Below are 24376 nucleotides of genomic sequence, written 5' to 3'. Positions count from 1 at the left end.
TGGAGGAATAGGAACTTTCATTTATTGCTGGTGGGAATGCAAAATAGTTCAGCCACTTTGGAAGACAGTTTGGTAGTTTCTGACAAAACTAAACATACTCTTACTATATGATCCAGCAATTATGCTCTTTGGTATTTACCTAAATGAGTTGAAAACTTATGTCTACACAAAAACCTGCACACGGATGTTTACAGCAGCTTTATTTATAATTGGCAAAACTTGGAAGCAATCAAGATGTCCTTCAGTAGGTGAATGGATAAATAAACTGTGGTCCATCCAGACAATGGAATATTATTCAGCACTAAAAAGAAATGAGCTATTAAGCCATGAAAAGACACAGAGGGACCTTAAACGCATATTACTAAGTGAAAGAAGCCGATATTAAAAGGTTACATACTATGATTCCAACTAGATAACATACTGGAAAAGGCACATCTATGGAGACTAAAAAAACCAGTGGTTGCCAGAGGTTGGTTGGGTGGGGGGAGGGATGAATAATTGGAGTACAGAGGAGTTTTAGGGCAATGAAAATACTGTATGATACTATAATCATGGAGACATGCCATTATACATTTGTCCAAACCTACAGAATGTACACCACCAACAGTGAATCCTAAGGTAAACTACGGACTTTGGGTGATTGATTATGATGTGTTAATGTAGGTTTATCAATTGCAACAAATGCAGCACTCTGATGAGGGATGTTGATAATGGGAGGGGATAAATTCCTAGCATTAAAATTACTAGGTTAAATTAAAAATAAAATAAAATAAAGTAAAATAAAATAAGATTACTAGGTAAATGGAAATGTATATTTTTCTTTTTAAATTTAGATTTTATTTATTTTTTGGCATACATTCACATGGTTCAAAATTTTAAAGGTTCAGAAGGTATACAGTAAACAGATTCCCATCACTAGGTTTCCTGACCTAGATATGTTTATTGGATATATATGTAAAACATATATATAGATGTTTTCTTTTAATGCTTTTCATATATATCACTAACTGTAATTCAGTATGTGAGAATGTTCATATCTCTGCTCAACATGGGCATTAGTATAATCTCAAGGCAATTTTTAAAATATTTTCTTATTTTTTATTTTCGATCTATGTGACTATTGATGTGATTACATTTCTTTGTTAATGTTTGTTAAATGCATTTGACTTTATTACTTATTATTGTATGATAAATTCCCCTAACTCTGGGAATCCCATTTTCTCCTTTCCTTGAAACCCTGTAGGGGACCCGATGTCCTGTATGTAATAGCCGCTTGATATCTATTTTATGATAATACTCCTTTCAGAGTGGTGGTGCAGAATGAGAGGAGAGAAGAGTGGACTTCACTCCTCGTGACCATTAAAAAACTCTTCATCCAGTATCCAGTGTTGGTGCGACTGGAACAGGCAGGTACTGCATCCATGTGACAGAAGGTGGGGCAGGGAAAGGAGGCATAGGGTGGAGGCGGGGAGATGAAGAGGTTCATGCTTGTTTTCCTTCTAGTGCTGTGTATAGTTTCTGCTTCTGCCAGGTTTCTATTTCCAGTTGGGTTCAATTGTTTATTATGTCTGCAGTAAGTTCAATAATGTCCCTACTACTGAGTGGGGGCCCCTATGGAGCCAGACACCTTCCACTTTTTTTTAAAGAGTTCATCCTTCATGAGATGTTTTCCCTTCTCTTGTGTCTTTTGCTTCAGAGGGCTTTCCTCAAGGAGACAATTCTACCTCAGCACAAGGAAACTACCTAGAGGCCATCAATCTGTCATTCAATGGTGAGTAAGGACACCAGCCACAGTGAGCAGGCATCTTGCTTACCATATGGCTATGAAATTCTCTTTACTAATGCCCAAAGACCCAGACCTAGTTGATGATGCCCCATCCACCCACCCCCAAGATTAATTGAAGCAATAACTTCTGATTGGATGATTTTAATGGCCAGCCTTTAGCTCCTAGGTCTTCTGTTGGGAAATTAACTTGCTATTCTCATCTGCTTCTCATGGTTAGCTAAGACTAAAGAGCTGGAGGGAAACTTCCTTGGGCTTTTTGTTTTACTAAAACTGTGTTCTTATTATTTTCCACCTCATCCCTCAATGGCTTCTAGGTAAATTTTTTTTTAATCTACTTTTTTGAAAAATTACAAAAGTGACCAATGTGTCTACAATTCAAATAACAGAGAGGTATATCAAGTGAAAATGAACATCTCCCCCTCCCTCCACTATCAGTCTCCTTCTAAGAGGGACCATTGTTAACAGTGTGACGTGATTTCTTCTGAATGTTTGTCCCTGCATTTATGTGTTAGCTGAGATACTTTGCAAATAACAGAAACCTACTGAATTCATTTAAACAAAAAGAGAAATTTACTCTAAGGATATAGGGGCTTGGTGGGGTTCAAGCCAGGAAAAGCTTGAACACCAGGCCGAAGAAGGTGGGGCTGAAGGTGGCTCTGGGAACCACAGCACCAGGAATTCCTACCGCCATGTTCAGCTCCCAGCAGCCCTGTCTGCTCTCTGATCAGAATTCCACATTCCCAGCAGAGAGGGTCTGATGGGCGCAGCTCCAGTTAGATGTCTGTCTGGCGCTGGCCAGTGGTGGAAGTGATGATGTCTGGTCACTATACTATGTGTATCACCTTACCATGTGTCTGTTCCCAAGTACTAGGGATGCAAGAACACGGAATCTTTTATTAGCAAATCTTTTTGTCATATTTGAGTATCACTGATTTTTCCAAGTGGGAATTGCACAGGCCAGAAATAAAAGTTAACTTGCCCAATTTACAAAGTTATCACAAGATTCTGGTCCACTGTCTTAAATATTGTCTTAAATTAATACTTGATTCTTGTAAGTTTTCATACAGACTCATTTATGGCCAGTTTAAATTAACAACATGAAATTTGAGCATTTAAGACTGCTCAAGGGCCGGCCCCATGGCTTAGCGGTTAAATGCGTGCGCTCCGCTGCTGGCGGCCCGGGTTCGGATCCTGGGCGTGCACAGATGCACCGCTTCTCTGGCCATGCTGAGGCTGCGTCCCACATACAGCAACTAGAAGGATGTGCAGCTATGACATACAACTATCTACTGGGGCTTTGGGGAAAAAATAAATAAATAAAATTATAAAAAAAAAAAAGACTGCACAAGACAAATATTAGGCATCAATGAGGATTAACAAAGGTGACAGTGACCTAGTCCTATGTTCAAGCCACTCTTAGTGTAGAAGGGGAAAGATAGACGTGCACATGACTAACTAGAATTCAGGTCAGAATGTGGCAATTGCTGTAGTAGAAATATGGATGAGATGCTCTGAGAGCACAGAGATGCTTGCCAGTGACTGGTTTCTGAAGAGCTGTGACATCTTCATTGGAGGACTTTTTGCTTTGTTTCAAGTGTTTGATAAACATTACATCAACCGCAACTTTGACCGAACGGGGCAGATGTCTGTGGTGATCACGCCTGGGGTGGGCGTGTTTGAAGTGGACCGTCTGCTCATGATCCTGACCAAGCAGCGAATGATAGATAACGGTAATGCTGGTTTGTGCTGTCTCTGAGTGTTTATAGCCTGCTTTACCCTTAGCACTCTGAGTTTTCCCTGGCTCTGTGCATCTGAGATCTGGGGATGTGAGAAATGTCAGATGACAGAGACTTCCATGGTCCAATCGGTCTGGGAAATGCTGGGTCATGCACACTTAGGCAGATTCCCTAATTGCAGGTTTGTATTTATTTATTTATTTTATTTTTATTTTATTTTTTGAAATTTTTTTTGAGGAAGATTAGCCTGAGCTAACATCTGTTGCCAATCCTCTTCTTTTTGCTGAGGAAGATTGGCCCTAGGCTAACATCCATGCCCATCTTCCTTTACTTTAAATGGGATGCCACCACAGCATGGCTTGACAAGCAGTGTGTTGGTGTGCGCCTGGGATCCGAACCTGCCAACCCCGGGCCACTGAAGCGCAGCGTGCAAACTTAACTGCTATGCCACTGGGCCGGCCCCGCTAGTTGCAGGTTTTAATATGCTAGTGTATCTTGTTTCTCTCTAAAGAGCATAACTAATAGTCTGTGTTTCCCAAACATATTTGACACTGGAGAACCATTTTTGAGGATTGTTTCAAGGAACCAGTGTGCCGTCAGCCCATCTTGGGAGGTACCATCAGACCATCTGGTCCAGTCCTCCCTCCGTGATGGTCCATGCTTCCCCAACTCGCACCCCATGCCCCCAGTTTGATTTGTGTTTCAACAGCAAGATGGAGTTGGGAAAGTAAATCCTGATTGCCAATAAAGATGCTCTGTTAAATTATGTGGGTTGTTTTGCTTTTTACTGAGATGACAAGTTTCCTTTGCCTTTCTGGCCTTGAAACTTGAGTAACGGAGGCCTGGTTGTCTTTTTGACAAATCATGATCTGCAAAGCAGTCAAAGGCTAATTGTCAAGTGCTGAATAGTGGCAGGTGTGATAGGACTTAGTAAAGAGGAAACAGAAAAAATGCATCTATTTACTTCTTTGCTGTATAGGCAGCACTGATGAGGTTATAAATTGTAGAAAGGGTAAGTCTCCTTTGCCCTATACCCTGATCCAGTTAAATAACATTGATTGTAGTTTGGCATACTTACCTCTACCTCTTTTCTCCCCACCCTCAAACTCTTATTGTCTTTTCTTTTGTAGGAATTGGTGTGGACTTGGTGTGCATGGGGGAGCAACCTTTACATGCTGTCCCATTGTTCAAGGTAATTAGATTTTGGATTACTTATGAAAGGCCAGTTTCCAGCACCAGTGTGATCTTGAGAACAGTTCAAAACAGAAAAGTTGGAGCAGGTCCACTTCCTACTTGTTTTTTGGCTGATCTGTGCACTGGCTCTTTCCCTTCAGCTTCATAATCGGAGTGCACCTTGCGATTCTCGTCTGGGCGATGACTATAATATTCCTCACTGGATAAACCACAGGTGAGTGTAATCTTGATTCATAGTAGATGATAAGGGTTTCAAATGACTTTCTTGCCATTTTCTCTTCAAATCTATTAAGTTCTTACTATAAAATCTTTTGTCAAGAAAGTATGGAAACCAAAGTTCTCACTTTTGCTTAAAGCTTCTCTACATACAAAGCAGTGGCAGTAACGTAAGAACAATCTACAGTGAAAACAATAAAAACAAATTTTGAAGGACTATTTCCACTGTTATTCTCAACTGCTACTGTTCCCAATTCCCACAGACCATAACAGACCAACATTGTGCCTAGCCTCCTCCATTTGTAGAAAAATCTCCATGCCTCTTCTTCACATGGGACAAGGCTTCAGTATTCCTGCTGATTCCAGCTCAAGGATGGTGTTTGTCTCTTGTCCCTCGGCCAGTGCCGCTGCCTTATCCTGGTCCTCATCTTTCTGGACTACTGCAATAATCTTCTTAGTGTGGCTATTTCTAGTCTCTCTCCTTCAGTTCATCCTTTAGACCAGGGTTTCTCAACCTTGACACTACTGCCATTTTGGGCTGGATCATTCTTTGTTGTTGGGGAGCTGTCCTGTGCATTTTTAGGATGTCGAGCAGCATCCATTGCCTCTACCCACTAGATGCCAACAGCATACACCCCCAGTTATGACAACCAAAGATGTCTGTAGATACTGCCACATGTCCCCTGAGTGGCAAAATCCCCCCACGCCCCAATTGAGAACCACTCCTTTAGACCAGTGGTTTTCCTCTTTCCTTTACTTTTTAACTTTTTTTCTTAAGCAACAGGGCCCTTCCTTCAACTAAAAGTCTTACTGCGAATCCCAATATATAAAAGTGAAAAAGTGTTAGTGTTCCTCTCTGTTCCTCACATAGCAGGCCCTGATGTAGCACCAAGGAACCTCAGGAGTCTGGGGACCAGCATCTGTCGATCACTGCTGTACCTGGTTGCCAGAGTCATTTTTGTGAAAACCAAATCCTCGGGTCTGGCCCCGTGGCGCAAGTGGTTAAGTGCGCACGCTCCGCTGTGGCGGCCCGGGGTTTGCTGGTTCGGATCCCGGGCGCGCACCGACACACCGCTTGGCAAGCCATGCTGTGGCGGCATCCCATATAAAGTGGAGGAAGATGGGCACGGATGTTAGCCCAGAGCCAGTCTTCCTCAGCCCAAAAAAAAAGGAGGATTGGCAGATGTTAGTTCAGGGCTGATCTCCTCACACACAAAAAAAAGAAAAATGAAAACCAAATCCTACTGCTCTTTTCTTCTGATTCCTCATGCCGACTCGATAAAGACTAAAGCGTTTGACATCTGAGTCCTCCTCTCCCACCACTTGCCCTCTTTTGTTCTGCATAGCAGACACCCATGTCTCACTCTCATGGCTGAGCCTTTCTACCTGGAGGGCCTCTCCGCTGCCTTTTCCCTAGCAAATGCCTATTTATCCTCTAAGACCCAGCCCAACATCTCTCTTCTGTGAGTTCTTCCCGTGCTGTCTCGAATAGCTGCTTTCTTTTCAGTGCTTCCAGAGCTTTCTACCCCTCTCTGTGTTATCTGTCTTAAGCCAGGACTCATGAGGAGCAGAAGACCACTTGGCTCATGCCTCAAGCTCAACAGAACCTTTAATTTTGGTTTCTGTTTGGTTGCAAATCTTTGCTGGAGACTAGCTTGAAAATTCATCACAAATGTTGATTTCAGCCTCATGGTATTTCTTTTATCTTTGCTAAGGGCCACATTGCTCTCATATGGGGCTCGTTGCTGGTTAGTTGTAATCATTCATAAGTGAAGAACCAGTTTCATTCATAAGTGAAGAACCAGTTTCATGAGCAAGGAAGAGCGGTTGGCCAGCTTTGTAAAGATGGTGTGGTCACATTGTAATTATCCTGTTCCCAGTATGCCTGTCTCTTCTCAGGGAGCCCAGTGACATACTCTCTGGCTGGTCATCTGTGTTATTCCTTTGTATGTGTATATGTGACTTTTTAATGATGCTCAATTTTATATGTTGTCATTGCATTGCCTGACAAAGTCACATTAAGAAAAAGTGACTGCTTCATAATAAGATGCCTTCAGAATCATCCTCATTTTGTGTTTATGTTACCATTATTTTAAAAACTTGGTTCAGGTAAAATAGTATTTTGAGCTTATTTCTTTTTCATTTATTTCAGAGACCAGTGTGACCCTCTAATTGTTTTTGGATTTGTAATCTTTGAATAAGACATTGATTCTTTTGCTAATAAGAAAATAGCTACAGTTTAATTGTTCACCATATTTCATGGTTTTAACTTTAGTTTAGGAAATAAGGGAAAAAGCAGCTGTAGCACACACAAAATTGTATAAGCACTTAAGCATTGCAGTTTCCTCAGATTTTACTTTGTAATAACTTGAAAGTTTCCTGATTTTTTCACTTTGTTTTTCATCCTAATTTGGCTCTCTGATGCCATTTAAGATGGAGGATGGACTCACACGTGCGTGCGGAGCTTCAGAATCTGAGAGCCGAGAGGGCCTGAGGCCTGCATTTCACATGTCATTGTGAGCCTTGTTTGCTTGAACCACTCGGGGACAGGAACAAGAGGGCCTGAGATAGGCAGCTGCTCACAGGGGCCATTGTTCTCATCCTGTCAGCAAGTCTCTTCAGAAGCGGGCAGAGTGTTCCCACAAGGCCTTCTAAGCATAATCAAATTCTCTTCAGTGAGAACTTTTTTTTTAAATAACTTTATTTATTTATTTTTTTTCCCCCAAAGCCCCAGTAGATAGTTGTATGTCATAACTGCACATCCTTCCAGTTGCTGTATGTGGGACGCGGCCCCAGCGTGGCCGGAGAAGCGGTGTGTCGGTGTGCGTCCAGGATCCAAACCCGGGCCGCCAGCAGCGTAGCGCGCGCACTTAACCGCTAAGCCACGGGGCCGGCCCTCAGTGAGAACTTATTACTCCCAAAGTATTATTGGCTAATAATGAAAATTAATCTAAAAAAGTAAATTAATCAGATACATAAGAGTTATAAAACTGGGATTTTGGGGGATATCACAGGGTATAACTGGAATTTATCTTGGAGATCATAGAGACCATTCAGTCACATTGTATATAGATGAGGAACCCGAGTTCCAGAGAGGTTAAGTGGCTTGCCTAGGATTGAATAGCAAGTTCATGGCAAAGCTGCAGTTGAGTTTGAACTATTTGAATTTGATATTAAGTTGTTTTTGATTCAAACACAGCAATTTTATATGTTCAGTCTGATAAAAACCCATTCTTCTGGCTGACATCACTTCACCACTCATATCTTTCGTAATTAATATTTGGAATGAGAGTAGCATCCTCTACTTGGTACTTTCTTCAGTACCACTGTGAGAGGCCAAGTCTCGAGGGCTGGACTCCAGATCTGACTGAAGCTGGTATTCTTATGTTCTTATGCACTTAATGTGCCACTGGGATTGCCCCACAGTCTACTGGTTATCTATCGATGCTGCCCCCCCCTTTTTCTTTTGTGAGGAAGATTGGCCCTGAGCTAACATCTGTGCCCACCTTCCTCTGTTTTTTGAATGTGGGTTGCCACCATAGCATGGTTTGATAGGTAGTGTAGGTCCATGCCTGGGATCCGAACCCTTGAAGCCGGGCTGCCGAAGCAGAGCATGCCGAACTTAACTACTATGCCACTGGGCCGGCTCCTATACCACCCCTTTTTATGTTTTTATGATCAGAGTTATGATGGAAGGTGGGGACTGGTCACTATTCAGAACACCTTTACCACAAATTAATTGTAGATAAAAGGCCGGCCCTGTGGCTTGGTGGTTAAGTGCGCGTGCTGCGATGCTGGAGGCCCGGGTTCTGATCCCGGGCGTGCATCGAGACACCACTTCTCCGTCCATCCTGAGGCCGAGTCCCACATACAGCAACTAGAAGGATGTGCAGCTATGACATACAACTATCTACTGGGGCTTTGGGGGGAAAAAAATAAAATAAATAAAATCTTTAAAAAAAAAAAATAATTGTAGATAAAAGAGAATGCAGAGTGATGCCTAAGGAATAGAAAAGGCTGCACAGCATCTATTCACTCATTCATTCAACATACCTAGGGCAAGGCTGGATCTCCAATTTTCTTGTGTATCTGACATGACTGCGTTAAGATATGATTTTCAGAGGATTTGATGATTTTATCTTTTCTTGAGTGCCACCTTTTCCTTTTCTTGCCTGCGTTATTCTGGCTTACTAAGTGCTGATCAATCAGTGAGTGAGAAGGACTTCCCTTGGGCCCAGCATCAAGCCAAGTATCTAAGTGAAAAAGTATTGTGGTGTAAATAGATTTAATCCCTGCCATGAAGAGGAGATTCTAATCCAGTTAGGGATCAAGACTAGCATGAAACAATTTTTGAGGAAAAAAAGAAAAGAACAATAATTAAAAACGTAATGTTTTATAGTAATTACAAAAGAAGTTAGAATTTGGAAGATCAGTGAAGCCTGAGAGAAAGGCATTCATGAGAGGGCTGATCCATGGCTAGGATTTCAAGTGTCTTTTTTTTTTTTTTTTTTTTGGTGAGGAAGATTAGCCCTGAGCTAAGGTGTTGCCAATCCTCCTCTTTTTTTGCTGAGGAAGATTGGCCCTGGGCTAACATTTGTGCCCATCTTCCTCTGCTTTATATGGGATGCCGCCACAGCATGGCTTGATGAGCAGTGCATAGGTCTGCACCCGGGATCCGAACCTGCGAACCCCGGGCCACCAAAGCAGAGCATGCAAACTGAACCACTTTGCCACCAGGCCAGCCGCCTCCACTGTGTCTTGAGGTTTAAAATGAAAGGGGTTTAGATTCATGTCCCTGTTTGTTTCTTTCACAGTTTCTACACATCCAAAAGCCAGCTCTTTTGTAACAGTTTCACCCCACGGATAAAACTGGCGGGAAAGAAGGTAGGTATCACCAACCAGCAGAGCCTTCAGGGACTGTCACACACTGATGTGGTTATTTTGGTTCTGAGATACCCCCTCCTCCCCGTGGTCATCAATAGAGTTTAAGAAATTTGTCTTAGAACGTCACGATTTTCCACATTAAATAAATAAATAACAAGGCAAACCACCAGACTGCAAGAAATATCTTTGGCAAAAATATGACAGAGAACTATGTTTAGATCTTTAATAATAAAAGAACTATTTTTCTTATGACATGACTGGGTTATTCAGATACTGAGACCTCTCAGATACCAGGGGGGACAAAGATATAGACACATATTCCAGCAAAAGGGAAATATGATAAAAAGATCACATCTTAGCAGTAAAGAAATGCAAATTCAAACGGGAATGGGGATTTTTTCTTTTTGCTTACCAAGTAGGTTTAAAACAATAATTATACCAAATACTGGAAAATGTGTGATGAATTTGGTGCTGGTGTACCTGGTTGGTGTACAATACTTATGGAAGGCACTTCAGCCATATGTGTCAAGAGTAATGTAAATACCATTTGGCCAGATAATTCGATTTTGGGCCATGTGGTCTAAGGAAGTAGTTGAGGATATTGTATGCATGTAGATCTTGGTCTAGTTTTATGTATAATAGTGAGCAGTTGAAAATAGTAGAGAGGGCTGGCCCCGTGGCTTAGTGGTTAAGTGCGCGCGCTCCACTGCTGGCGGCCCGGGTTCGGATCCCAGGCGCGCACCGACGCACTGCTTGTCTGGCCATGTGAGGCCACGTCCCACATACAGCAACTAGAAGGATGTGCAGCTATGACATACAACTATCTACTGGGGCTTTGGGGGGAAAAAAAAAAAAAAAAATAGTAGAGAAATGGCTAAATAAACCATGAAATATCCACTCAATGGAATGTATTTGTAACCAATAAAAATGCTACTATTAAGAATCTGAAAAAGCATTTTTGCTGTAATATGAAGAGAAAACCAGATTCTTATGTATGTAGGCCCCACACTAGAGTGCTCTCGCCTATCTGCCTATTTCTAGCAGAGCTGAACTCTGCAAATTGCCCCATTGTGACTGTGTTGCAATAGTAGTATCAGGGCCACTTCTTCCATTTTGTGGGGGAGAGGGTGGTTAATGTTACTCTTTTAATAGGGAAAATATTAATTTGGAGGAGTATGAGGACTCCTAAAATGGGCCCTGTCAAGTAGTGAAGTGCTGGGAAACGGGACTCTGCCCAGAAGGGCCTTCTCCTGCCTTCTGAGGTTTTCTGCTTTTACCACAACCATTCTCAGCTAAGTGGAACATGGAAGAACTTCTCTGCAAGATGATTGTTTTAAAGAAGAACGAATTAGTATTGTTATGGAAGGTATAAGGGTCTTGAAAAAGATTTATTTTAAAAAAAAGTAATTCTTTCAGTTTCCTCTCTTTGTACTCCATTTTAGCAAATTAGATCTACCAGGTGCTCAATTGTGGTGGTTGTAGGCAGACAGTGAGAGCACTGTGGTGAACGGGGAAGCATACAGAGTCTGGGGTCAGGTGGAACCTAGCTACAGTAGGACAAACACACCAGTGGATTGACCAAGAGTCTGAAGAGGTGGACTTCGATTGTGGCTTTGCCACCTGCTAATTGTGTGACTTTGAGCAAGTCCCTTATTCTTTCTATAATTGAATATCCTCACTTGTAAAGTGGGGTCCATGCCCCCATTGGATAGAGTTGTGAGAGTGAACAAGATGTAAGGTGGGAAGTAAAGGACCCAGCAGGGCTTGACACCATGGTAGATAGGTGTCAGGTGTTAGCTTCTGCTGTTCCATCAGTTACAGTGAGGGGTAAGACATGGTCTCTCCTCTGGGGAGCGGCCACCCCCAAACTGTGTCTTGTGATAAGTTCTGTTCTAGCAGAGGAGAGAGTGACTAATTGTCTATTTAATTTTACAGCCTGCCTCTGAGAAAGCAAAAAATGGCCGTGATACATGTGAGTATTTTTTGAGATCTGCTTTCATTACTTTTAGAGTCAGCTAACTCATGGCAACAAGATTATATGAGGTCCCATAAAAAGTTCACAGCCAAGTTGGGAAGGGTCTTCAAAAAGACCCACAAGGGGAGACCTGAGTTCCCCTTGTGTGACCTTGGGAATGTCCCTTAATCGCCTTATATATTTTTGTCCTGTCGACTGCAAAATGGATGATGACAAAACCTTGTTTTTATTTTCCTTAGGTCAATCGTAGGGATCAGGTAGAAAGTTTTAGAGTACTAGACATACATATTAAAATGATATTTTTAAAGTGGGATCACAGAAGAATGAAATACTGCCATCAGCTTGCCTTTATTTAGTGCTGTACTGTTTCTGTATTGCTTTGACATGTAAGTCATTTAATCTCAACAACCTGATGAATGGGTTGTTATCCCATTTTTTTTTCAGAAGGAGATGATGATGATCACCTGTGCCTTGCAGATTTTGACGAAGACCCTCTGAGGGCATCTGGTTGAAATGTGTTTTGATAACAATTCGTATTATTTGTGTATTTCAGCTCTCGGGACTCCAAAAGAATCTGAGAACGCCCTTCCCATCCAAGTAGATTATGATGCCTATGACGCTCAAGTGTTCAGGCTGCCCGGCCCATCTCGGGCTCAGCGCCTCGCCACCTGCAGGTTTGCTGCCCGATTCATTTTGGGGTGGATGTAAAAATTGCATAGGAAAACCTGAGGTCCAGTAGGGACCTTAATGAGAGCAACCTTGAAAATGTTTTAAATTAAAATCAGCCAAATAGAAGCCAGACCATGTAGATTGTTAGGGATTCTGTTTTCATGTTCTCTGGCCCAGCCATTTTGTTAGTGATGTTTGCTGTCAAGTATTGTCCCCAAATAAGGAGAGCGTTTTTCTGCTTTTTCTAGCCACGAGAAGCAATTCACAAATTCTCGAATCTTCTCACTGGGTTGCCACTAATATATAGATAGATCCTAGGGCCCAGAGTTTCTTTTAGGTTTATTATTCCCAGAGGGCAAGAGACTTTTCTTTCTTTAATTCCTGCTTTTAAAATTTGCTCCATGGTGTTTTGATTGTATAATAGTTTTTAATTATGATGTAGTCAGATTTACCAATATGTTCATTTCTGGGTCTTGTGTAAGAAAGCTGTCCCTACTCCAAGGTTAGAGATATATATTTTATATTTTCTTCTAACACTTCATAGTCTTGGTTTTTAGACTTAGTTTATCACGTAGAAGTTTGTTATGAACGTATGAAACAAAGCTCTAGCTCATTTTTTTCCTCCAGTTTACCCAATACCATGAGTCCATTTTCCAGATTTCTTCAATATGCAAGTTTATCTGAGCATAACTGATTGGAAGAACATTTCATCTCTTCACATTGTGGCAAATGAGCTTGTAGTGGCCACATGATTGTCATCTGTCCTTTTTCCTTATCCCATCTTAACGTCTCATCCTGAAAATGTTTGGAGCTTAGAATAAGTGCTGTTAACAGCAGCTCCCCTGCACGTAGGTGCTGCTTAGGACTTCGGGAGTGCTTTTCTTCTGAATATTTAAAAATGCTTTCATAGCCCAAGATCCTTGGTTTTTTTTTTCTCTATTCAAAGATGGCAAGACATGGTGTTTCAGAGAGGTGCCCAGCCTGCGTGTTCCTTGAGGGCACAGACCATGTCTTAATCGGTGCTCCATCCCCCACGCTGGGCGGAGCATATACTGGTGCTCAAATATTTACTGTTGAAATAATGAATGTGTAGTCAGCCTTTGGGATCTATTTTCAGGCTCTGTTTAAGCTCTTACTTAAAACAAAATCCTTCCAGGTGGAAAGAACAGCTCTGATGCCAGGGGCAGCCCTATCGGCAGTTGCTAACTCTTCCATTCTGAATTTTTGCCTCCCCCTTGAGCTTCTCTCCTTTTGATCCTTCTTCCTACTGCTTCCAGAGGTTTTCCCCTTAGGGAGTTTCATGTTTTAATAAGGGTATACTGTTTTTTAAATTGTTATTAAGGAAATGTTCAAACGTGTTCAAATAGAGTAGTGTAATGAACAGCTATCAGCATGTTGTCAGTCTTGTTTCATTACTTCCCCTACATTTTTTTTTTTTTTTGTGAGGAAGATCAGGCCTGAGCTAACATCCATGCTAATCCTCCTCTTTTTGCTGAGGAAGACTGGCTCTGAGCTAACATCTATTGCCAATCCTCCTCCTTTTTTTTTTCCCCCCAAAGCCTCAGTAGATAGTTGTATGTCATAGTTGCACATTCTTGTAGTTGCTGTATGTGGGACACGGCCCCAGCATGGCCGGAGAAGCGGCGCGTTGGTGCGCGCCCGGGATCCGAACCCAGGCTGCCAGCAGCGGAGTGCGTGCACTTAACCGCCAAGCCACGGGGCCGGCCCATCCCCCAACATTTTAAATTTTGCTTGAGTATTCTAAAACAAATCCTAGGTATCCTATTTTTTTTTTCACCTGCAAATATTTCAGTATATGTCTCTAACGAATAAGAATTAAAAAATTATCACAGTACCCTTATCACTGGTAACAAAATTAATATCCTTTGGTAGCCGCCCCATATCTGGATTTCCCAATTGTCTCAAAAAATGTGTTTTTACAATTGGTTTGTTTGAATTGGGATCTAAAGAAGATGTGCAGGGGCCGGCCCCATGGCTTAGTGGTTAAGTGCATGCGCTCCGCTGCTGGCGGCCCGGGTTCGAATCCCGGGCGCACACCGACGCGCGGCTTCTCCGGCCATGCTGAGGCCGCGTCCCACATGCAGCAACTAGAAGGATGTGTGGCTGTGACATGCAACTATCTACTGGGGCTTTGGGGGAAAACAATAAATAAAATAAAATAAAATAAATTTAAGAAGATGTGCACATTGCATTTCGTTGTAATGTATTTTTCTGTGACTGTAGAATGTCTTGCTTTCTTCATTTGGCTGATTATTTCCTTATAATGTTTAACTTGTCCTCTAGTCTCTGAATTTCCTGTAAATTGGCAATTATCTCTAGAGACTTGATTGGATTTAGGTTCAGTTTTTGATGCAAGAAGATTTCTAAGGTGGCGCTGTGTACTTTCTCTTGGATCACATCATACCATGTCTGGTTACCCCATTTTCAGTAAAATGACATTGATCAGTGGGATCAGGTGGGATCAAACCAGAGCAGTCACCTCTTTACAGTTATGATCCCAGGATTTTGGCCATTTGAGAACTGACAGTCATTTCCCCTATTTCTTTTTTTTTTTAATTTTTATTTATTTATTTTTTCCCCCAAGGCCCCAGTAGATAGTTGTATGTCACAGCTGCACATCCTTCTAGTTGCTGTATGTGGGACACGGCCTCAGCACGGCCGGAGAAGCGGTGCATTGGTGCGTGCCCGGGATCCGAACCCCGGGCCGCCAGCAGCAGAGCACGCACACTTAACTGCTAAGCCACGGGGCCAGCCTTTTTCCCCTATTTCTTACACAACATCTCAAGCTGCTCAGGGCAAAGTACCTCCTACACTATTTCCCTCTCGTAGATCACATTGGGGACTTTTGTTACTGGTTTCCCAAGGAGCTTGAGCTGGTAACGGGTTTTGGAATTTTAACTCTTGGTGGGGCAGCATCCCTTGCTTGGTGGTAACTTGTCTTTTGCCCATCAGGTCTGTGCGAGAGCGGGAGAGTCACAATCGAAAGAGTGCCAGCTCCTGTGATGTCTCCTCCAGTCCTTCCCTACCCAGCCGTGCGCTGCCCACTGAGGAAGTGAGGAGCCAGGCTTCTGATGACAGCTCTCTGGGCAGGAGCGCCAACATTCTGATGATCCCACACCCCCACCTGCACCAGTATGAAGTCAGCAGCTCCTTGGGCTACACCAGCACTCGAGGTCAGAGAATTGAAGCATGGGCAGAGCTGGGCAGAGCTGGGGACAGCTTCCTTCCTGTAGTAGGGGCGGGGCCGGGGTCAGATGTGAAATATAGGCTCCATGCCTTAATTATTTCCATGCCAGTGCAGAGAGTACGAATCACCTGAGCTGTGTATATGTGTGTATTATACTGTTTTTGCCTTTAACATTTCTTCCCCCATCACTGTAACTGTACAGTCATCCCTTGATGTCCTCAGGGGATTGGTTCTAGTACCCCTCCATGGATACCAAAATCTGTGGATGCTCAAGTCTCTTTTATAAAATGGCATAGAATTTGCATATAGCTTATGCACATCCTCTCTTATACTTTAAATCATCCCCAGATTCCTTATAATGCCTAGTACAATGTAAATGCTATGTAAATAGTCCTTATACTGTGTTGTTTAGGGAATAATGACAAGGGAAAAAAAAGCCTGTACATATTCAGTACAGATGCAGCCATCATAGGCTTTTCCACCCGAGGTTGGTTGAATCCACAGATGCAGAACCCGCTGATGTGTGGGGCCAACTGTATACCTTTCCATATGTTAATGTAGAGCTTTTCTTAGGCCTAGGGTCAAAGGTGTTTGCTTATTTCTTTATCATTTCCATTTGTGCCCATGTCCTATATTCCACTTTAAGATTTCTCCTCACAGTTACCTGCTAACCTGGCTTGCACTAGCAGCATAGTTGCTGCTTTTCCTGTATCTTATCTTCCCCATCCAGCAGCACCTGTACGTAGAGTGTACCAGCCCCTCCTGACTTTTTAAAAGCTTTGTTTTGAAATAATTATGGATGGATGGGAATTGCAAAAAATATACGGGGAGATCTCATGTACCTTTCACTCATTTTCCCCAATGGTGATGTTTTGCATAATCACAGTACAATATCAAAACCAGGAAACTGACGTTGGTACAGTCCACAGAGCTTATTCAGATTTCACCAGTTTTACGTGCGATGGTTTTTGTGTGTGTGTGTATTTCAGTGCTGTTTTATCATGTGTGTAGATTTATGTAACCACCACCACAATTAATATACAGAACTATTCCATTACCATAAGGCTCCCTTATGCTACCCCTTTATAGCCACACCCTTCCACTAATCATTCTCCTTCTCCATAATTTTGTTATTTCAAGAATGTTATATAAGTGGAAGTGTAGCCCTCCTGACTTTTGATTACTGACTTAGGAATGTTGTATACACACAGCTGCCTCCTGTTGCCTTGGAAGGATTCCCAAAGGGCAAAGAGTGTTTTCCATGACCCAGCACATTGGAGGGGAAGCCATCGGCTCCGGGGGCTCAGGACTGAGGAGCAGAGCACTTTTATCCATTAGGCACCTTACACAGTGTGCCAAGGGCCTAGAAAGATTTTTGACTGCTGAAAAAAGTTTTTTTTTTTTTAATAGTGGTTTAAGGTATAAAAAGGAAATTCTGAAAGAGAAAGGAGCAGACATTTAATTACATGCCACCTACATTAATTAGGTTTAATATTCAAAGGAAGTTTTAAATACATTAAAAAATTTCTAGGTTAGCTTTTTCCCACTTTCTGGGCATTTCTAAGTTTGCATGACAGTTATACTGCCATTTTGCTGAAAATATTTTTAGAAGGGTCTGTAACAAAAGCTAAATTAAATTGAACGTTAATCCTTTAAAAACTTTTGTTATTCTAAAAGCCAGATCTCCTCTGAGAAGATAACATTGCTCTTACTCCAAGTAGCTTTGAAAACAGTTTTCTTAAAAATTATCTGAATGGTAAAATTGATTTCTGTGTCCTTTAGTGATATTTGGGAGTTTATTGGAAAAGCCAAAAAGCAATTCACTGGAATGTGTAAGGCAATACAATCTTCAGGCTCTTAGATTCCTGTTTCTCTGTTATGTTGAGGGATTCTTACCCATCTACACACCCAGTGTAACAGAGGAAACATTTCCCTTGTCCTTTACACGTATTTTTGACCCACTTTATCCCTTAGTTCTAATTCTCAACCTTTTCAAAGCATGTACTCATCTTTTTTTTAAATTGGATTTTCTCCTTTAATTTTTGTGGTAACTAACTAGACCATGTTCTTTTTTATTTGGTAAACCAGAGCATCAGTTCATTAATTTACTATGAAAAGCATAGTTCACGGAGATCTGAATGTTCTCTTCTTGCATGTAAATTGGCTTGAGGAATTAAATGTTTCTATATGCCAGGTTCTTATTGGGTAGATAATGGTGGATAAGACAGATTCCTTGATGCCATGGAATTTGCATTTGCTGGACCCACTTTCTAACCTGAGTGGTTGTTTAGTGAACGTGGGATGCTCACAAGTGGGGCGTTGGTTGTGGGTTTCCCCTCTTGATCCACTCAGGTTATGTAGCCTGCTGCCTCCGGCTCCATTAATAGGGACCTGTCTGCCATTGGTTGGAACAGATGGAATCTAAATATCATGTCATCTCCTTGCCTAGTCAATGCTGGATGTGTCCATTTCTTCATTCTTTTCTCCCCCCCAATTTTTTTTAACACAATAACATTTGATTGCTTACTCATGTCCCAGGCCGCTGAGTCAATGGGAGGGAGTTCTGATCCATTCAGTCATTCAGGGCCCCAGGCTCCTTCCATCCTGGGATGCCATGATCATCAACACTGGTCTCCAAAGTTGCCACAGCAGGGGAAAAGAGGATGAATATCATGCATGGAGATATTTGTGGTCCAGGCCTTCAATTGGAGCATGTCGCTTCTACCTGTATTCTGTTGGCTGAATCTACCTTATTTGGCCCCAGTGCAAAGGGGCTGGAAACTGTAGTCTTGTTGTGTGCCAAAGAGGAAAATCAAACAGGTTTAGTGAATACATTGACTGTCTCTGCCAGGGTCTGCCCTTCTGTTCACCAAATATCTATTTTTATTGTTCCTTCCACATACGGAATATACCCACCCCGTCCCCAAGACAGACAACTCAAGTCCCATCATTCAGTCGTTGCATCCAGCTCAAAATTCAGGGTCTCCAGGCTATGTGTGGTCCTTCCCATCAGGGTTGGGTGTGGCTTCATTGGGCCAGTAACTTAAAAACCAGAACCCCGTTCTCCCAAGTATTTAAAAAGTAAACCCAATATTTCCTTTCTTTATAGTTTGGCAGTTTTACTCATTTCCCTCACTCCCTAACATATATGATGTCTAAGATTCTTGTCAGCCATGGCCAATCAGTCTGCCTAGTTCTGGTTTCATTGTGGCTCTGGGCTTTCTCTTTGTGTCTCTTCTCTGCAATAATTGGCAGACGTCCTGGAGAACATGATGGAGCCACCACAGCGAGACTCTAGCGCACCAGGGAGGTTCCACGTAGGCAGTGCGGAATCCATGCTACACGTTCGACCTGGGGGGTACACACCGCAGCGGGCGCTGATTAACCCCTTCGCCCCCTCACGGATGCCCATGAAGCTCACGTCCAACAGAAGGCGCTGGATGCACACTTTTCCTGTGGGTAAGTTGGTTACTCAGGAAAGAGCCCTGGGCTGGGAGCTCCTGGTCCTGGTCCTCAGCACTAATCACCCGTGTGGCCTTGGTCAAGGATCTCAACTTCTCCACACCCCACCCATAAGATAGGGATAACCACGCCCCCTTTGCCTGCCTCAGGGGTTCTTGTGAGGATCCTTGAGGACACACTTGGGAATGGGCTTTGTAACTGTAATTGGCTGTATCAACCTAAGGGCTTCTTTTTTCCTCTTTGAAAGAGACTATGCTTTGCCACCTGCTTTCTTTCCTAGGACTGGTGTCCCTCATTCTTGTTCATTCCCTCCTCTCCTGACTCTCTCTGGATATTGATATTACACAGAGATAGGTTACTTTGTTTTCTCTCGGGGGTCTCTGACAACTGAAAAAAAAATGTTTTTTCCCAAATTCACTGTTTTTCCTACCCCGTCCCTTTTGATCTGTATTCTGTCCTAAAGATGACAGTAAGGTTTTATAAAGCTGTGGCTAAAATTAAACTTCAGCGTAATGGGCTCTTACTTGGACTGGGAAGGAACAGATGCATTAAACTCCAGGGTTTTTTCATGGAATCCATCCTGCCGAATGCCTGGAAATGTCTAGTTATCTTCTTTTGAACTTGCTTTTAGTGTTAAAAGTTAAAGAAGTCAGAAATGAATCTGGTGCTTCTAGCTATTGTTAGGGGTCATTCCCAAACCCCTCTTTGGGCCCGTTATCTCTACCATAAGCAGCCACATGACTTCTTTCTTTCTGGTTTCTCTTTCTTTCCATGCTTATCCACACTGGCTCCCTTCCTTGTTTCTTCCAATAACTATTGATGTTTCTTCTGTGACCTTCAGCTCTTCTTGCTTCTGTGCTTTGCCTCTTCCTCCCCGTCACACGCACTTTCCTCAGACAGTGTTCTCCAAACACGCCTGCCTTTGTTTCAGCCTCCTGCCCACCTGGCCCTCTCTTAGCGGAGGCCCTGCTTTGCCGGCTTCCCGGCTTTCATCTCCTCACTGCCATCCTCAGAGGGTCTTTTCTTTCCCAAGCTAATCCTGTGGTTTCCCCTGCACATGTTTTGCCTCTTCCATGTTAGGGGTTTCACACATATCGTTTCTTCTATCCAGATGCCCTCTCCTTCAACTCCTGCTAACCTTGTTTAACATTCAACTCTAAAACTTCTCTCTCTCCAGGAAGCATTTTTTAGTAGACTTGACTAATTCTGATTTGTCTCCTACTCGAAGTCTTTTTTGCACTTATGCATCCTCTGCTTCGCAGAGTCACAGTTGTTACTATCTTCTGTATTAACAGAGACATTGGTGTTTCACTCGTGTGGTCCTACTCATTTGGTTTGTGTTAACCCTCCTGGGAGGTGCCGTTGCCTCCTATACTGCCATATTTCTCTAGGGCATCTCTGTTGATATGTGTGAGACAGAGGCTTCTAAAATATCCTAAGGCTGAATAGGATGACAAACATGAGGCCCCCCAGGGGGATGAGTCCTGCTTGGAAGAGGAGATGCCCTGTGTGGGAGCCAGAGGGTCACATGTAGAATGTTCCTCTGTGGTGTGCTCTTCTTTCAATCTCTCCAACACCTGTGTCCCAGCAGCTGGAAAGAAGGAAGATTGAAGTTAAGTGCACAGCACTAGCTGATGGGTGGGAATGATGCTCAGTGGATCTTTGTCTGGGTAGGACCATCCGGAGAGGCCATCCAGATCCATCATCAGACCCGACAGAATATGGCGGAGCTGCAGGGCAGCGGGCAGAGGGACCCAACTCACTCCTCTGCAGAGCTGCTGGAGTTAGCATATCATGAAGCTGCTGGAAGGTGAGGATATGCACAGGGCTCTGGGAGGTACCTTCAGAACACTCTCTAGCACCCAAGACCATGTGCAGAGCAGACTCCTGACAAAATGTCATGTTTATAAGATTTGAAGAGACAGTATGAGATTGAGGCCCTTCCTTTGTCAGTTAGCATCATCCCTTTCACTGGGCCAAGTGCAAAGCAAACTTGGGCAGTCTGTCTATGATTTTTGTCATTTTGGTCACTGAGAAATTCCACTGTTGAATTTAAAAGAAGTTAATGCTAAAAGCAATGGAAATCAAGACCTGTGTTTATAGAAACAACTCTTTTTGAACCAGAGTTCTGAATGTGTTACAAGGCATCCAAAGAGAGTTAGTGTAGGAAGAAAGTCATTTAAGTCTTGACAAGCATGAGCCCGGGCTACACCTGGACTCACTGTGATGCTTCAGGAAACACTTTGTGGATCCACTTTTTGGATCAGCCACTCCTTCCCGCGTATAAGCAGTCTTTGGTCCCTTTTTCAGGCATCTTGACGTCCCATTGGATGGATGAGGGATATGGGCAAGGCACGACCCTCTTTACCAGATTAACTTGGTACCTCTATTCAAACACCTCACATCCTAAGCCGGGGGATGCTTAGGACAGAAAAGGCAGGCAGTCTAGCATGGCAGTGGGAAAGCAGTGGGGTGCCAGGGCAGGAGGAGCAGGCCCACAGGAGGCCAGAGCTGGCACACACACCAAGCACCACAGCCTGGTGGCCTGCAATATGTATCCCAGTGGCTGCCAGCTGTGTGGCCAAATACTCAGGCTTGTTTTTGATGAAAAACCTGGGGATACAGGGTGAGCAGGATAAAAGAGGTGATGATCTGCATTAAGCCAGGTGGCTGGGCTCTGTTCTCTGCAGGCACAGCACTTCCCGCCAGCCTGGTGACGGCATGTCCTTCTTGAACTTCAGTGGAACAGAAGAGCTTTCTGTCAGCCTGCTTAGCAACAGTGGTGCAGGTAACCAATCTAAGAGGTAACAGAGCTGGGATGCTCAGAGCAAACTCACATCTAGAAATGACATGGGGACCAGAAAAGCAGGGCCATGTCTATTTTGGGATCATTTCAGCCACAATTTTGGGTGACCTATTTAGAAGCAGTGCTATATAATGCATGGAATTATAAATGGGCTGCACATTACGTTTTTAGCCAAGAACCTGTTGGTCAGACCGCGTTTATCATTGTTCTGTCAGTGAGTCGTGATTGGGGCCTGCTTATGAGCTTGGTGTTGAGGGCAACACCAGGGCTGGAGCAGGAGTGATCTCTGCTCTAGAAGAACTTTCAGTTGTGTGTTTGGGGGGCCAAACCACCCCCATAAAAACAATCAGGAGAGGCCCAGAGGGGAGCAGTGTGGTTCTGGCTATGAGATCAGAAAAGAGAATGATGACATAGTTGCTTAGAGAAGTGGGCATGCACCTCAGACTTGAAGGGGTAGAATTTGGTTAGGTGGAGAGTTAGAACGTGAGGATTCTACCTGGAGGTGGGAAGGGAGGGAGTGTCTGAACTTATATTAATACAGGTTTAACATATTAATAAAAGGATTTATGCTTTCTGGAAGCACTATCTCATTTGATCATCCCAGTAGGGCTGATTTATTAAACATTTTACACCCGGAGCAACTTAATGCCCAGAGATGTAGAGATATTAAACTAATCTCTCAACCCAGTAGCCAGGTGTCCTGGCTTAGACTGCTATTTCTAATTTCAACAGCACTATTCAGAGTGCCTTTACAGGTATAGGGGAACATGAGTTTGGATGGGTGGGAGCAGATTTTGGAAAGCTTCACAGGACAGATATTGTACAAAGTGAGTGTGAAAAACATTAAAACTGAAAAAAAATGGGGCTGCTACTTCATGTCTTCGTTTTATATAAGTTAACTTACATTTCTAAAACTTGCTTTAAGGAAGGTGTAGTGAAAGTGAAGTTGTATAAAATTGGTTAATGGAGTTTTCCTCCATTCATTGGTAGCTTCAACCAGCAATAGTTCTAGAGGCCTATGGCCAAGGCTTGGAAACTGAGTTGGCAGTAAGAGAATCCCTAAAGGATTATAATTAATTAATTAGTCCATTAATTTTATTTATTCATTCATTCATTTTAAATGAGAAGACAAATTGAGTAAAAGTTTAGATGTGAATAAGATACTTTTTGTCCCTGCACTCAAGGTGCTGAAAATATTACTTAGCTGCCGGACTCTTGTAAAGTGCCTTCAGAATGTTATAAAGGCAATGTTTCTATTGTTTGCTAAACCAAGAAGTCATTTTTTTGTTTTTTAGGAGCTCAGAGTTTGAGCTTCCCAGGCTATTTGGGGTAGAGTTGTACCGAGGAGGGCTGCTCTGGGGCTCACTGGACTATATCTTGAGCTAGTTTCACTGGTGACTTGAAGCAGGGGAGTTACGAGTTCAGGTGGTAACAGCACCAGGATCTACCCAGGGTAGTCCTGAAGTGGTTCTGGGACTGGGGTAGCTGAGGTAGACCAGATGATTCTTCAGAAGATGAGTCTTTTGGAATTTTACAATCTATTCTGGGGAAAAAAGGGAAGTTTCAAAGAATCCTTAACTGGGAATGGTTGTGGAAGATCCTCAGATGACACCACCATGGAGTCCTCTGAGCTAAGGGTTCCTTGGCACACACACACTGGAAAAGCATTTGCCGCAATCTGGATCTCTGTTTCAGCCTTCTTCCTCTTGGGGCTCTTGAGGTCCATCTACCTGATAGACCTCTCCGCTTGAATGTCCACCAAATACTTCACCCTTACTGTATTGACAACAGAACTCATGTCCTGCTGTTCCCCAGCCCACCCTTCCTCTTCTGACTCTGGCCCCTCATCTCTATTCTCACTGCCATTGCTTTGCTTCAGACTCCTATCATTTCAGGCCAGGATTATTGCAGTAGCCTTCTAAGTGATCTTCCTGCTCTGTTCCTGTCCCCTCTGATTAATCTTCCATACTGTCACCAATGAGATATTTTCAAATGCAAATCTGATCAGCCACTCCTTCCCACGTATAAAACCCGTCAGTGGTTCTTCATGGCTTGTGACACTTAGTTACCTGGCACCTGCCTGCCTTTGTATCTTCATCTGCCTCCACTTCCACATATCAGTGCATGTGGAAAGAGTGCAGGCTCTAGAATCTTAGGACATGAGTCCTGACTCCACTCTAATGAGCGGTGAGGCCCTCAGGCCAGTTACTTAACCTCTGTGTATCTCAGTTTCTTCATCTCTGAGGAGGGTTGTTGTGAATATTAAATGTGATAATTCACATAAAGTGCTTAGAACAGTGCCTGGCATGCATAGTGAGAGCTCCAAAATGAGGGCTGTTGTTATTAGTATTATTAATTTTATTTATTTATTTCTTTTTCCCCAAAGCCCCAGTAGATAGTTGTATGTCATAGTTGCACATCCTCCTAGTTGCTGTATGTG

The 24376-nt window shown here is 43.0% G+C and overlaps 1 protein-coding gene across 5 annotated transcripts in view; it reads left to right on the top strand.

Annotated features, from left to right (window-relative positions):
* Window positions 1-24376, top strand: part of DEPDC5 (DEP domain containing 5, GATOR1 subcomplex subunit) — a 119377-nt gene that overhangs the window by 31499 nt on the left and 63502 nt on the right. For all 5 annotated transcript variants that reach the window (XM_087423931.1, XM_004429738.3, XM_004429737.3 and 2 more), the window contains exons 13-24: window positions 1307-1410; window positions 1697-1771; window positions 3382-3516; window positions 4653-4714; window positions 4857-4930; window positions 9747-9816; window positions 11752-11788; window positions 12345-12465; window positions 15434-15654; window positions 18924-19127; window positions 20805-20940; window positions 21821-21918. In XM_087423931.1, coding sequence (XP_087280057.1) covers window positions 1307-1410; window positions 1697-1771; window positions 3382-3516; window positions 4653-4714; window positions 4857-4930; window positions 9747-9816; window positions 11752-11788; window positions 12345-12465; window positions 15434-15654; window positions 18924-19127; window positions 20805-20940; window positions 21821-21918 — 1337 coding nt within the window. The remainder of the gene's footprint in view (window positions 1-1306; window positions 1411-1696; window positions 1772-3381; window positions 3517-4652; window positions 4715-4856; window positions 4931-9746; window positions 9817-11751; window positions 11789-12344; window positions 12466-15433; window positions 15655-18923; window positions 19128-20804; window positions 20941-21820; window positions 21919-24376) is intronic.

This window comes from Ceratotherium simum, chromosome 35 (genome assembly GCF_057802395.1).
Source record: "Ceratotherium simum simum isolate JZ-2026a chromosome 35, ASM5780239v1, whole genome shotgun sequence".
NCBI lineage: Eukaryota > Metazoa > Chordata > Mammalia > Perissodactyla > Rhinocerotidae > Ceratotherium > Ceratotherium simum.
Note: the sequence above shows the minus strand (reverse complement) of the source record. Positions and strands in the feature narration are given on the sequence as shown.